The 13,611-nt window shown below is 38.7% G+C and overlaps 1 protein-coding gene across 1 annotated transcript in view; it reads left to right on the forward strand.

Annotated features, from left to right (window-relative positions):
- Positions 1 to 13,611, forward strand: part of ATRX (ATRX chromatin remodeler) — a 193,547-nt gene that overhangs the window by 130,574 nt on the left and 49,362 nt on the right. Inside the window, 5 exon segments of the mRNA XM_036740010.1 lie at positions 7,236 to 7,366; positions 7,835 to 7,923; positions 8,137 to 8,309; positions 10,787 to 10,937; positions 13,187 to 13,293. Coding sequence (XP_036595905.1) covers positions 7,236 to 7,366; positions 7,835 to 7,923; positions 8,137 to 8,309; positions 10,787 to 10,937; positions 13,187 to 13,293 — 651 coding nt within the window.

The following is a 13,611-nucleotide window of genomic DNA, read 5'->3' on the forward strand; positions in this document are numbered from 1 at the left end:
TCTGTCTCTTCTTTTCCTCCCCACTCGATTGCCCAAGTCTTCACTTCTCTAGGCTAACATCCGTACTCTTTGAATTGAGTATGATTTCTAATCTCTTCACCATCCTTATCCCCCTACATTTGGAGGCTGTCATAATATCTTGTCATCTCATGCCCTGGCCTGTTGGGCCATATTATTGATTTTTTTTTCTTTTTTGAGAATTATCTATTCGCATAGTGATGGCATCAGTGACAGAGACAGGGAACAATGAAATAATATTCAACAACAGACTGCATCTTTAATCACTCAAGAGTTCTTGAAAGACTCTGATTATTGGCATCAGACATAGTATACAAACAACAAGGAGATATATTCTCTCCAAAGAGGTTTGCCTATGTAATGTAGGCCATCTGGCATAGAGTTTAAGATGGTATTCCTACAGATGATGAGGTGCTCCATATGTTTCTGTTGGTGGATGTCATTGTGCGTATTTCATAAAGCCCCAGAGTATTGCAGACCCTCTTAAATGAGACCTATAATTCTTCAAGTTTTCAGCCCATCCATCCACATAAGAAAAGCAGAGCCAACACCTTTTGTCCAGATTTTGATCCACAGCTGGATGAACAGCCTAGAGTTGATCCCTTACTAAACATGTCTTGGACAGATACTGCATATTGACAATGAACTAGACCCATATTTGAATAGGGGGAGTAGAATTGTGTGATGCATTCATTTTGGTAAGTTGTGAATCAGTATTATTGTGTTGATGCTTTATGGCAGGAGTTATTGTTATCTCTTTTTTCCTATTTATCCTGTATGTAGCTTGTTTGTACGTAATTGTTTGCCTGTTATCTCCTCCGCATTCCTCTCTCTCACCCCTTTCATTAGACTGTGAGCTAGCTTCTTGAGAGTAAAGAATGTTTTTTACCTTTCTTTGTATCTTCAGTGCTTAGCATGGTGCCTGGCACATAGTAGGCACTTAATAAATGCTTTTTGACTGATTGACTTATATTCTCTGATGAATTCATGTAATGGATCATTCTTTGGGCAGCATGAGCAGACTCTATCATCCTTCTAACAAAAAATTACCCTGAATAAATAGCATAAACGGTATCAGGGAGGATATGTGATTTTAAAGGTAAGCCAGTTATGTAGCAAAAGCAAGGGTGGTCATACCAGACTAACATCTCATCCCCTTTTTTGGCTAGGATTATTAAACTAATTGATGAGGGGAATACTGTGGATATAGCTTACCTAGATTTTAGCAAAGCTTTTGATAAAATGGAACATTTTTTACGTGGATGATGGGGAGAGATTAGTAATACAGTCAAATAGATTCAAAACTGGTCGGCTATCCAGACACAAAAAAAGTAATTTTTAAACATTTCAGCATTTAAATGTCCAGCGGAGAACCTAGCCATCTCTTTTTGGCCCTGTGCTATTTAACATTCTCATCAGTGACTGGGATAAAGGCATAGTTGGTGTGCTAATCCAATTTATAGATTACACAGACCTAGGAGGAATAGTTAATAACAGAATCAAGACCCAAAAGGATTTTGATAGGATAAAGCACTAGACTGAATCTAAGAAGATGAAATTCAGTAGAGAGAAATGTCAAGCCTTGGACTTCAGTACAAAAAATGAACTTCTTATGTACAAGATTGGGGTGGGCATGAATAGATATCACTTGTTTTGAAAAAAGTCTGGGGTTTTTGTGAACTGCAAATTCAATGAATCAGCCATCTGATAGGAAAAACAAAAAAGGTAAATGCAGTCTGAGCTTCATTGAGAGAGGGATAGCTTCTAGGAATAGGAAAGTGTTAGCGCCCATTGTGCTCCATCCTTGTCAGACTTCATATGGAATATTGTTTTGACTAACGGGCACCACAGGTTCAGGTGAACGAACTGGTGCATACAGTGGAGGGCAACCGGGATGGCGAAGGGCCTTGAGTCCATTATATATGAGAATTGGTTGGAGGAATTGGGTTTGGCCTGGAAAATAAAGGATTCTTTGGATACGAAAGCTTTCTCCACGTATTTGAAGGGCTGTGATGTGATGGGGAAAATAAACTTGTTTGGTTTACCCTAAGGGGTAGAAACAAGCTGGGTAGAAGTTGCAAAGAGGCAAATTTGAGTTCAGTGGCAGTACAGACTTCCTAAGAATTGTAGCTGTCCAAAAATGTAATAATCTGCCTCAAAGAGGTCATGAGTTCCCCCTCCTTGGATGTCTTCAAGGTGGGGCTGGATGAACACTTGTCAGAGACATTATAGAAGAGATTCCTTTGGCATGGAGGTTGTAGTAGATGGCTTCTTTGGTCCCTTTCAACTCTGAAATGCTGATTCCATGATTCCTCTGAATATACTTGGTCCAATCCACTTGCTTTTCATATATTCTCTTTGATGTCATTTCTATCTCCTTTGTAAGCAACTTGAGGACTAGCATGTTAGGGCCCAAGTGTAGTGGTTCTGCCATTCTGCATGGAGAAAAGTTTTGTTCAAATGACTTTTATCTTTTCCATTTTTCTTCTTTTTTCAGTCCTTCCATTTTAATCCTTGAATGCCCCTATCACAATGTTGCTTAGTTGGATATCTTGCCATATTTTTACACTCCACTGCTTCTCTGCTTTATGAGACAATATTAATAATAATTAGCCATCATCTTTTTTAATATTTACAGATGAGCTTAATATTATAACTTGATGTTTCCTTTTGTAGTCATCACTTTCCATTTGGCTAGTCAAGTTAGGTGTTTGTAAATAATTTTCTGGGCTCTTTTATTCTCTTGTGACAGTTTGTATTGGTTAAACTTCTAGATGAAATTATTCTAGTCAGTTCTGTTGCCTGTGCCCCACTTTTTATTTTCAGTAACTTGTTTAAATAATTCAGAATTTAGTCATTTTAATTGTACTACGTATATTTTTCTCAGCGTTACTCTTTGTTTTGTTACACACTCCGATTTCAGCTCTGATGACCTAAGGTCTGCCTGTGCACACATAGCTGTCTCATATAACTTCTAGTGCATCATGTATTTCCATAAAGAATGAAATAAAATTTATTTTAACAAACAGGAAAAAGCGTGTTATTGATGTGGGAATTATAACTGAGAAAGGAGTTAAGAAAATAATAGGCCTTTTGTGACTAGATTTTTACTGAAACTGTGGAGTACAATGTTGGGAGACGAGGTATATTCTTGAAACCAGTATAACTCAAAGCTCAGTGCATCACGGACACTTCATAACACAGAAGGGCATCCTCAGTAGAGAAACAGGGTAGAAAAAGTTAATTATGATGAAGTCCTGTTTCTCTCCTGATGACTGTTATTCTTCTAAGTAAGACTTAGGTTAGCTCCCCTTTGATGTTTGGTTTTCCTGTCTGATCCTCAAATTGGAGCAGGAAAGAAACACAAGGTTTCACACAAAAGTGTCTACCATAACCAGACAGTGGGACACCTCTGCTCAGTAGCAGGTCATAAAATAGAAACATCAAGGTTGACTTGAAGCACAAGAGTGACTGCTGCTATGACTGCTGCCGGGTATGGCTTTGGAGAAAGCATCTTATTGATAAGTACCTGTGATTTCCCCTGAACGAGCTTTATTCATAAGTGTACTTGGGTTAAAATTCCCTTTTCGTTTTGACTCTGATGAAAACATTGTACAGTAGCAGATTGCCTCCCTGCCTTCCCATGGATATCTTTGTGAGTTTGGGACCCACTCCTACCTCCAATGGTTGCCTGCCCACCAGGTGATGTTGTGCATTCTCTTAGTACTAAGCTATATTTGTCTTTATCCCACCCCTACCCCTTCTTAATGGGGACCACTGCATCCACCTTACAATGGTGATGAGACCTGACCGAGTTTGTGTTTTGCTGGCATAGACTTTATTGTGTTACTTCTTTGCCATGCCAAGTCAAGGAGAGTAAAGTATCTATGAAATGAAAGCTATATTGAGAATAGGGAACATAAAACCTACTAAATGAGAGGCGGCATGACATAGTGAAAAGGACACTGGATTTTCGAGTCAGTTCAAATCCTGCCTCAGATAGTAGCCACGTTGTTTAACCTCTATTCTTCAGTCTCCCTATCTGTAAATGAGGGGCTTGGACTTGATGTATTCTAAGGTTTCGCTAGTTCTAAGTTTCTGATCCTGTGAAATACAAGAAATATCTTAAGTCCATTTTGGGGATAGTTACCAGAGGAGCATAGAGCATACTATCCTCTGATGCTCACCCAGACTGTTACAGGTGTCTCAAAACCAGGCTGGCTACAGGGTGAAGAATTTTTATCACATTAGCGTCCAAAAAGTGTGGGGCAGTTATAGTCTATATGATAGGTGGGAGTATCAACATGGACAGAATTCTTTCTTGAAGTATTGAAATAAGAAAGGGAAAAACTTTGAAAGGTAAGGGCTGGGGAAGATGAGGAATACATTAACTAGTTGGGGAGGGTGAGGGAAAAGAGTAGAAAAGGCAAACTGTACTCCCTTTGTTTGGGCTCTGATCTTTTGTAACCTACCCCTCCAGTGTCCACCTTGGGTTGTCCTGGCCCCATTTAATCAATCAGCAAACATTTCTACAACTACTAGATATTTGCCTTGTATTACCATACATTGGTCTTAATAGGAATGGCCTTTTTTAGGTCTTTCTTAAGTACCGCCATCAGTCTGGTTATTTTCTCTTGCTGGTGCAGATAGCAACCCTTCCAGGCCTTGTCATCCTGAGTTATTCTTGTCCTTATCCTTCCATAAGTCCTCCATAGTGGATCTACCTAAGATGTTGGAGATCTAATAATGTTTGTGGATTTTTGTGCCACATTCCTACCATCCATATTTTCAGTCTTTCTCGCTATATATCTATCTATCTAAGAAACCACAAGTCATTTAGCACTTGAAGAGTCCAGACTCCTAAAGGCTTCCTGGAGGCAACCCCCTACAAATTTACCAGAGGGCAGCAGATAGTGGGTAGGGGGATTTTTCTTTTCTTTCATCCAATGGCCAGTTCATCAGAGCTACTGGACCTGCAGAAGACCATTGTATATATCCAGCCAGGAGTAGAGACACATACTTGAGGACAGATGCAGATGCAGAAAAACAATCACTCTAGGGAGGAGGCAGCTTCAGAGAATATGACCCCTCATGACACAGAGAAATACCCCAGCTGTGGATTCGAGAAAGTAGTACATCCTGTTGAACCCAATCCTTCCATTAGAGACACTGTCCCCAAGAGGAGCTACGTTGAAACCCTACAGGGAGAAAAAGGATTTCCAGGACATGCAGTACCATTCTTTTATTTCACAAATTCCATTGCCATAAGGCTCACACAAGTGGAGTGACAGAACTGATAGTGTTTCTAAGGAGAGGGCATTAGTTCAGTTGATTTGTTCAGCAAATGCAGATCTTAATGTGAACCAATGGTGTGTAAAAAATAAAAATCTAACAATATCTTAGGCTCCCAGGAATAAGGAGGTCATCGTTCCTCTGTGCTTTGCCATAATCGTCCCTCAAGTGGAATATTCTATTCAGTCGTGGATGCCATAATTTAAGAAGGACATTGAGTAGCTGGACATTATCAAAAGAGGATGCCTAGGAGCGTGAACCTTGAGTCCACATTGTATAAGGAACAACTGAAGGAACTAGATATGTCTTTAGCTTGGGGGGGGGGGTCGCAGTAGTTGTCTTCAAGTATTTCACATTCTGTCATGTGAAAAATGGGTTCTGCTTATGCTGCTTAGCTCCAGAGGGAAGCCCCAGGAGTGATGGATAGGAGTTGAAAAAAGTAGGATTTGGGCTTGATGTCTGGAAAAACTTCCTCACAGGACAGTAGTCCAGAAGTGAAAGGGACTTCACTAACCCTTCACTTGAAATCTTCAATCCCATGCTGAATGACCAGTTGTCAGTTATTTTGTGTTGAGGTTTCCTTTATGGTATGAATTGGACTGGATGGTTGCTAAGCTCCCAACCAAGGTCCAAATTCTTTTATTCATTGTAGTGTTCCAAAGGTGAGATAAATCAGAAGAATGTCATCTGCAAACAGGAACGCAATAAAAATGAACATTTATACAGCCCTCTCAAGTTGGCAAAGGGTTTGCCAAATATATGTTCTCACTTGAGCCTCTCAATAATCTTTTAATTATTGAGGGGTAGAACTTGGGCTCAGAGAGGTAACATGGCCTGTCCATGATCACAGAATCAACACCAGAGACAAGATGTGAAACCGGGTCTTCTTGATTCTTGATCTCCACTGGCCACTCTGCCACACTGCTTCAAAAGTCACATCTTCAAGTCCTTGTCATCTATAGAAAAAGCAGGAATGGATTTCCCTCTTTGATTTTATACAAACGTTCTTCCTCAGTAATGTTCTTCCACTTCAATGATTATGTCTCCTTCTTTTATATTTCATTTCATATTGATAAGCAGAGAATTATTGAACAAAGATATTTTTGTGTTTGCATCTGTTGACTCATATGATCTTAGAATATCTAAAATCTGCTATGATCTTCTTGTAGGAGAGCTGTTATTTGCACTATTGACTCAAATGCTCTTTTGTAATCAATAGATACATATATTGGAATTTTGTTTTCTGTGAAAAACTGTCAGTTTCACGTTCATATTTTTGCCAGGGATATCTTTGATATGGAAAGATTTTATAGAGATGAGAAAGTAAGGCACACGGATATTTCCTCATTCATCATTTTTTTTTGGCTGGGGGTGGGTGGGTAATATTACTCCATCATGATGTCTTTAAAATGATTTTGACTCCACCACAGACTTCCTTTGCATAGATTTGCTTCGGTCCAGCCACTCAACCCACCTCCTTTTCTTCAGTGCAGTTTATACTTTGTCAGATGACACAATCGAGGGCTGAAATATTAAGAGCTAAAATGATCTACTATGATTAATAATGAGAATCACTATTTTGAAGTCATTTCCCTAATGCCCTCTCCTTAGAAACACTATCAGTTCTGTCACTCCACTTGTGTGAGCCTTATGGCAATGGAATTTGTGAAATAAAAGAAGTTTCTTTTCATATAGGAATGGATTGCTTTGAAATTTATTATTACCATGAAAAGCAACACTCTAATTTTGATGTTTAGCTAGTAACGTTTGATTAAAATTTTGAGAAATATGCATTCTAGTTGCACTTGGAAATGATTACAAATGGTTTACATTGAATAATAGGAATCATTATTAACCAGGAAAAACTCAAAATTGAATATTTTGTTAGTTTAGATTCTTTTTTAATGCTTACCTTTTATTGTCAGGTGTGGGTAATAGCAGTGAAGGTGGAAGAGGGAAGGCAGGAGCAAAACTTTTCCAGGATTTCCAGATGTTAAGCAGAATCTGGACTCACCCCTGGTGTTTGCAGCTGGATTATATAAGCAAAGAAAATAAGGTAAATCAATTAAGCTGAAATTTTATACTTATCTCTGCTGAAAACTTGCAATAAACTGCCAAATGCTGGGTAGACCTTGTGATATATTAGGAGTCCTATTGTGGACTAGCTCAGTTATTTTACCTGCTTTTTTTATTTCTAGTGTACCTATTTATGTGTGAATTTTAATTATGAAAGTGTAACATGGTGACCCCTTTCGTTGAACCTCATATTCTTTTTTTAAATATATTTTTATTTCACTAAATATTTCCTAATTATATTTTTTAAATTGTTTTAACATTTTTTAAAAATTTGGGTTCCAAATTCTTCTCTCCCTCCCCCACCCCTTGAAAAGACAAGCAATATGATTTTGATTATACATGTGAATTTGAGCCTCATATTCTTTAAATAAAACACCTATCTTTTGAAATTTTTACTCTAGCTTACAGTACTTAATTAAAGTCTAAAAAAAGTAATTTTTTTTCCTAGGGATATTTTGATGAAGACAGTATGGATGAATTTATAGCTTCAGATTCTGATGAAACCTCAATGAGTTTAAGCTCCGACGAATATACAAAGTAAATTGAACTTTTTTTTTTGCCGTGAACCATATTTATAAAACCTGCCATACATTTATTTCCTTACATTATATTTTATGTATTGATAAGAAAGTAATTTATTTTTCAAAATTATTTGCTTATTGACAAGGGAATTTCTACCATTTTGTCTCACAAATTACAAACAAATGTTTATTACATTTTGTCTAACTGCTTGAATTCCCTATTATCTAGGAAAAAGAAGTCAAAAGGGAAGAAAGGGAAAAAGGACAGTAGCTCAAGTGGCAGCGGCAGTGATAATGATGTAGAGGTGATTAAAGTATGGAATTCAAGATCACGAGGAGGTGGGGAAGGAATTGTGGAAGAACCATCTAATATCCCCACGGTTTCTTTGAAACAGGAGGAAAGTAAGTTTGATGACTAAATGTCATTTCACATAGACTATTGATGCAGAAAATTTTAGCACAATGGTAATGAGTAGTGGATTATGTTTTCTCTCAGTCTTAAGTCCCAGTCTTTACCTTACTGTTTGGTTGAACTAAATTATCTATGTTTTGGGTTCACCAAGTTGAAATTGATCCAGAGCTGGTGTTCCCTCTGCTTTTTTTTTTTTTCATTTGTCAACAGCCCTACATTATTGAGTTCCCTGAACCCAACCCAAGACTAAGGCTCCTTGTATTCCTTCCCAGTCCTTACCATTATTCAGTCCCTGAATAGCGTTGGTTTGCATTTCTTTTTGTCCTGAGTATCAAAGTGCTGAAGACATTATTTCCATCTTGCTGAGGGTGGAGGAGGAAAGACCCAAATCTGGGCTGGGTATCATCTCTACAAGAAGAGGGCACCATCATTGGCCCTGCATACCCAGTATGGGGTGGGGGGATGGTGTGGCAGAAAGGGGCCTGTCAGATAAATTCATCTTAGCTGGAGAATAGTACTCTAGGTCCTGGGGGTGAAGACTGAGGAGTTTATTGCTGCTTAGACATGTGCTCTTTTATCTCCTGCATTTCTCAGGATTAAGACCCAGGTAATCAAAGCTAGCAAGATATTGGCTCATTCTTCCTAAGGTTGTTGAAGGTTCAGGTTGTGGCCTCTTCCTGATGGGGAAAAGGAAAGGAGGAACAATGGAAAGACCTAAATCTAGCTGTTCTCAAATTTGTTTTTTATTTTTTTTTAATTTAATTTTATTTTATTTGGGTTTTTTTTTGTTTTTTTTTTGTTTGTTTTTTTCTTTCAATAGGATGATTGTAAGAATCACTAGCTCTCCTATTAAATCTCCCCTACCTTCTTGCTGATGCCATGAGAGAAAATTCCTTTACAGTGTTTCATTCCCTAACTAGAGATTAAAGTATGAAGTTTATCATATATACTTCAGTACAGATTTACTATTTGTAAATAACTGATGTCAGAGAACATCTGGGACAGAAGGCTGACCTGATAATCCATCCCCTCTACAACATCCCCAACTGGTTGTCATTTGGCTTGCAATTAAAGACCTAAAATAAGGAAAGGGTCATATTTAACTAAAAGTTATTGATTCATATGTTAAATAGCACAAGGCCAAGCACAGATACCTATAGTACTCCATTAAGCTTCATTCTCCAAGTTGATACTTAGCTAGGTGGCTTAGTGGATAGAACGCTGGCCCTGGACTCAGGAAGACCTGAGTTCAAAAATGGCCTCAGACACTTACTGGCTGTCACCCTGGGCATGTCACTTAACTTCTGTTTGCCTTAATCTACTGTAGAAGGAAATGGCAAACCATTCCAGGATCTCTGCCAAGAAAACCCCACACAGGGCACAAAGAGTCAGACACTACTGAATAGCAACCCAGGGTCATTGTGAGGATCAAATGAGGTAATATTTTTTTTTAAAGAGCATTTAGTACCTACTGTGTGCCAGGCACTATGCTATATAAATGTTTATTACCACTCCGTAATCCACCAAAAGACTTAGATAAATCTTAGGAAGTTGCCTGAATCAAGTGATTTGCCAGGAGTTAGGTCATGCAGCCAATGCATATTCAATTTGGGTTTTGATTCCAAGCCCAATGACTGTAACCCTAAATTCCCCACTGCCTCTTGTCAAGCTCATGTCAGGCTGTGGTCAGATCACTCACCAAGTTGTGAATCCACTCAGACTATACCTTATCTTTAAGAGTAGGAAAGACACTTTATTAAATCATAGGATCATGGATTTTAATCTGTAAATGACTTTAGATGGTATTTAGTCCAACCGCCTTCTTTTCACAGATGAAGAACAGAAGCCTAAGGCAGCTAAGTGACTTGCTTAGGGTGACATAGGCAGTAAGTGACACAGGCAGGATTCAGACCCAGGTCCTTTGACTCCAAATCCATCATACCTTCCACTGTAGTCTAAATAAACGAACATTCCTATCTGGTTACTTCAAAAAAGCAAAGGAAGTTAGTCTGGCTCCATCTGTTCTTGGGGAAGACATGTTGGCTCTTTGGGGTGACTGTGTGCTTCCTTTTCTCATAATATGTTCTAGAAGTTATTTAATTTATTCCTTAAAATTGAATAAAGCAAATTGTAAATGTTTTCTTTAATTTCCTGTCTCACTTTTTAATAAAGGCAACAGACTGTCAACTTCTTGCTTCATTGAACCCTGTGAACTTTAGCTTTAATCTGTACTTTTCTTTTCCTCTTGTGGTTTTCCTTTTGCAAAGCTAAATTTGTTTTAGGGAAAAGGTGGCTAAAATTTTTCATTATGAGGTATCAGTTTTCAAAGCATCTTGTAATCCCCTCCGATCTCACTGTTGATGGGTAAGTTCTTTGGTCTGCCTATCTGAAGGAATTGGCGTTAAAAAAAAAGAAACAAATGCATCGCAATGAACAAGCTGAATGAATGAAGTCTCTCTTTCTTCAGGTAAAACTTCCTCCTCCAACCCAGGCAGCCCAGCTCCGGACTGGTACAAAGACTTTGTGACCGACGCTGATGCTGAGGTTCTGGAACATTCAGGCAAAATGGTGCTTCTCTTTGAAATCCTGCGCATGGCAGAGGAGCTTGGAGACAAAGTGTAAGTTCTGCCCTAAAGTGATTTTTCTAAAGAGACATTTGCATAAGCTTGCCACCTGATGTCGAAGTTTATTTTACTCTTCTTTTACTTCTCACCTCTTGGAAGGTGACACATAAGATAAATTGTATTTAATGCAGTAATGAAATCTTCTCTTAGTGTGAGGCAGGGGTGGCCCAGTGCATTTTCTCGATCTGTTCACTTTTCCTTTGTGTTTTGTCCCTGCACTAGCTCAGAAACAGGTAGGCCCGGCTTCTCCTATTGCATACCTTACTTCTCGTCTGTGCTTATTACTTGAAAGAGCTCCATGGATTTCTTCAGAATATGCTTTAAAGCATCCCTCACCACTTTGGGCATGGTGGAGGATCAAAATACACATGATATTCACTCTTTCTCTCCTCTCTTTCCTGTGCTTACTTCAGGGTTTGTCACCTTTGTTTTTTCTTTTTTCCTCGGGTGCTGTACACCCCATTCAAATTGTTAGGCTTCTTACTGAAAGAAACTTGAGGGGTTGTCTGATTTAGCTTCCCAGCTAATAAAGGGGTCTTTCTCCAACATCTCTGAGAGTCCTTCAGTCTTTACTTGACTGCTTCCATTGATGCAAATTTCACTGCTTCACGAGGCATCTCATTTCATTGTTGATAGGAATTGATAGGAAGTTCCTTACATTCACCCCTAAACCTGCCTCCTGTAACTTCCCCCTCGGTGTTTTTAGTTCTGCCCTCTGGAGCAATGCAAGACTGTTTACTCTTCCACTTGCCAGTCTTTCAGTTATTTAATAGACTCGTTGGTATCTTAAATCTGGAAGGGACCTCAGTCATCATGTGGTAAGGACTCCTCATCTTCCCTCATTCTTCTCTTCTCCTGTAGTAAATGTCCTCAGTCCCTTCATCTGCTTCTTATATAATCTGGATTCCAGATGTCTCACCTCTGGTTTGTCAGTGATCCTCTCAAAATGTTCTTCCCAGGTTAAACAGTATTCTAACCAACACTGGTGTTTCTTGTGATGCAACAGGAGAGTAATACACACACACACACACACACACACACACACACACACACACACACACACACACACTCTCACACACTCACTCACTCACTCACTCACTCTACACTTTTTGCTCATCCTGAACTTGTGATCAGCTAAAATATCAAGGACTTTTTCCCAAGAATTGCTATCAAACTAAAATCCTCCTTTCTCCTCATCTCCAATTTGTTTTAACTTAGTTGTGGGACTTCACTTTTATCCTAATTGAATTCGTTTCATTGGTTTCAACTAGCCTGTTGAGATCATTTTTCATTTTGATTCTTTTATCTAGTTCAGTGCGCAAATTAGATAGCCAGGACTTCTATGTCTTCCTGTAGTTATTATTAGAAACAAAAAAAACAACACGTTTAACAGAACAGGATTGATGACCACAGTATTATCCTTTCCCACCTGTAAATGGAAAAAGGTGACAGAGGATAACAGTTCATCAGCTGCCACTTCCTGCCCCACTTGAGCCCACTTGCCAGTCCCTTCATTGAGCCTCACCCACCTCTTTCACAGCAAGGCTTATTTGACCTTGTTTGCTTCCCAGAGCTAGCTTGACTCTCTGCCTGATTAGGATCGGGCTTTTTCCAAGATGTCAGCTTAAATTCCAGATCATCTTTGGTCAAGCAACTACCATTTTTATAAAATTGTCTGGCTCCTTGAAGCCTGGAACATCAACTTTGAATGTTTCTCCGTAGCACCTAGCATGTTGCTCAGGGTATGTGGTAGATGCTCCATAATACTTGTTGAACTTCATTGAATTAAGGCTGTGGTTCTGGATTAAGTGCTTAAGAGATCAAGAGCTATGAGCAGAGGTCTAGTGGGTGCCTCAAAATTTATTGTCAATTTTGAAAAGTTCTAAAGCTGTTTCTGCAACTGTATACAACCCTTTGTTATAGTTTAGCTTCCCAAGCCTGGTGACTCCTAGAGCCTCAAGCCAAACATGCATGTCATGTTTTGCCAACTGGTAGTCTACTTACTCCTTTCCTTAATTGGGACGTTAAACAAGTAGAATATGCCCTTCCTGTGAAATCGTTAGATTCCAGACAAAGCTCAAATTCCTCCCCCATGCTCCCTGAAACATTATGAGTGGGACAGAAAGTCCAGAGCTTTGCAGGCATGTTTGGAATTGAATGACGTGGTTATTTTCTTCTGTGTTTGTCATTTTAAATATTAGTAATTTTAGTAGGAAGCATTTATATCTCTTTATATTTTTTAGTCTCGTTTTTAGCCAATCTCTCATATCATTGGACTTGATTGAAGATTTTCTTGAATTGGCTAGTAGGGAGAAATCAGATGATAAAGATAAGCCTCTTATTTATAAAGGTGAGTTAGTTTTTCTATATTTTAAATTCGGAGTGGGATCATTGGATGCCTGTTGTTTTGTTTTTATGGAGTTCAGACGTTCGTACCCAATGATTATTTTAGTTATCTCATTCCCCAATAACAACTTCTTTAGAGTATCCTCTCAGCTTAATGATAATTTGAAGATATGACACAAATTACTAGAATACCTCAGAGTGTTACAGATATGTATTTAATTTTCTTACTTGAAAATTTAAAACTTTGGCTGGGTATAAGTACTTGAGCCCTAGGAATATGTACTGTAATTGCTGCAGGGGGAGAGAGACAGACTCCCTCTCA

Source organism: Trichosurus vulpecula, chromosome X, assembly GCF_011100635.1.
Source record: "Trichosurus vulpecula isolate mTriVul1 chromosome X, mTriVul1.pri, whole genome shotgun sequence".
Lineage (NCBI taxonomy): Eukaryota > Metazoa > Chordata > Mammalia > Diprotodontia > Phalangeridae > Trichosurus > Trichosurus vulpecula.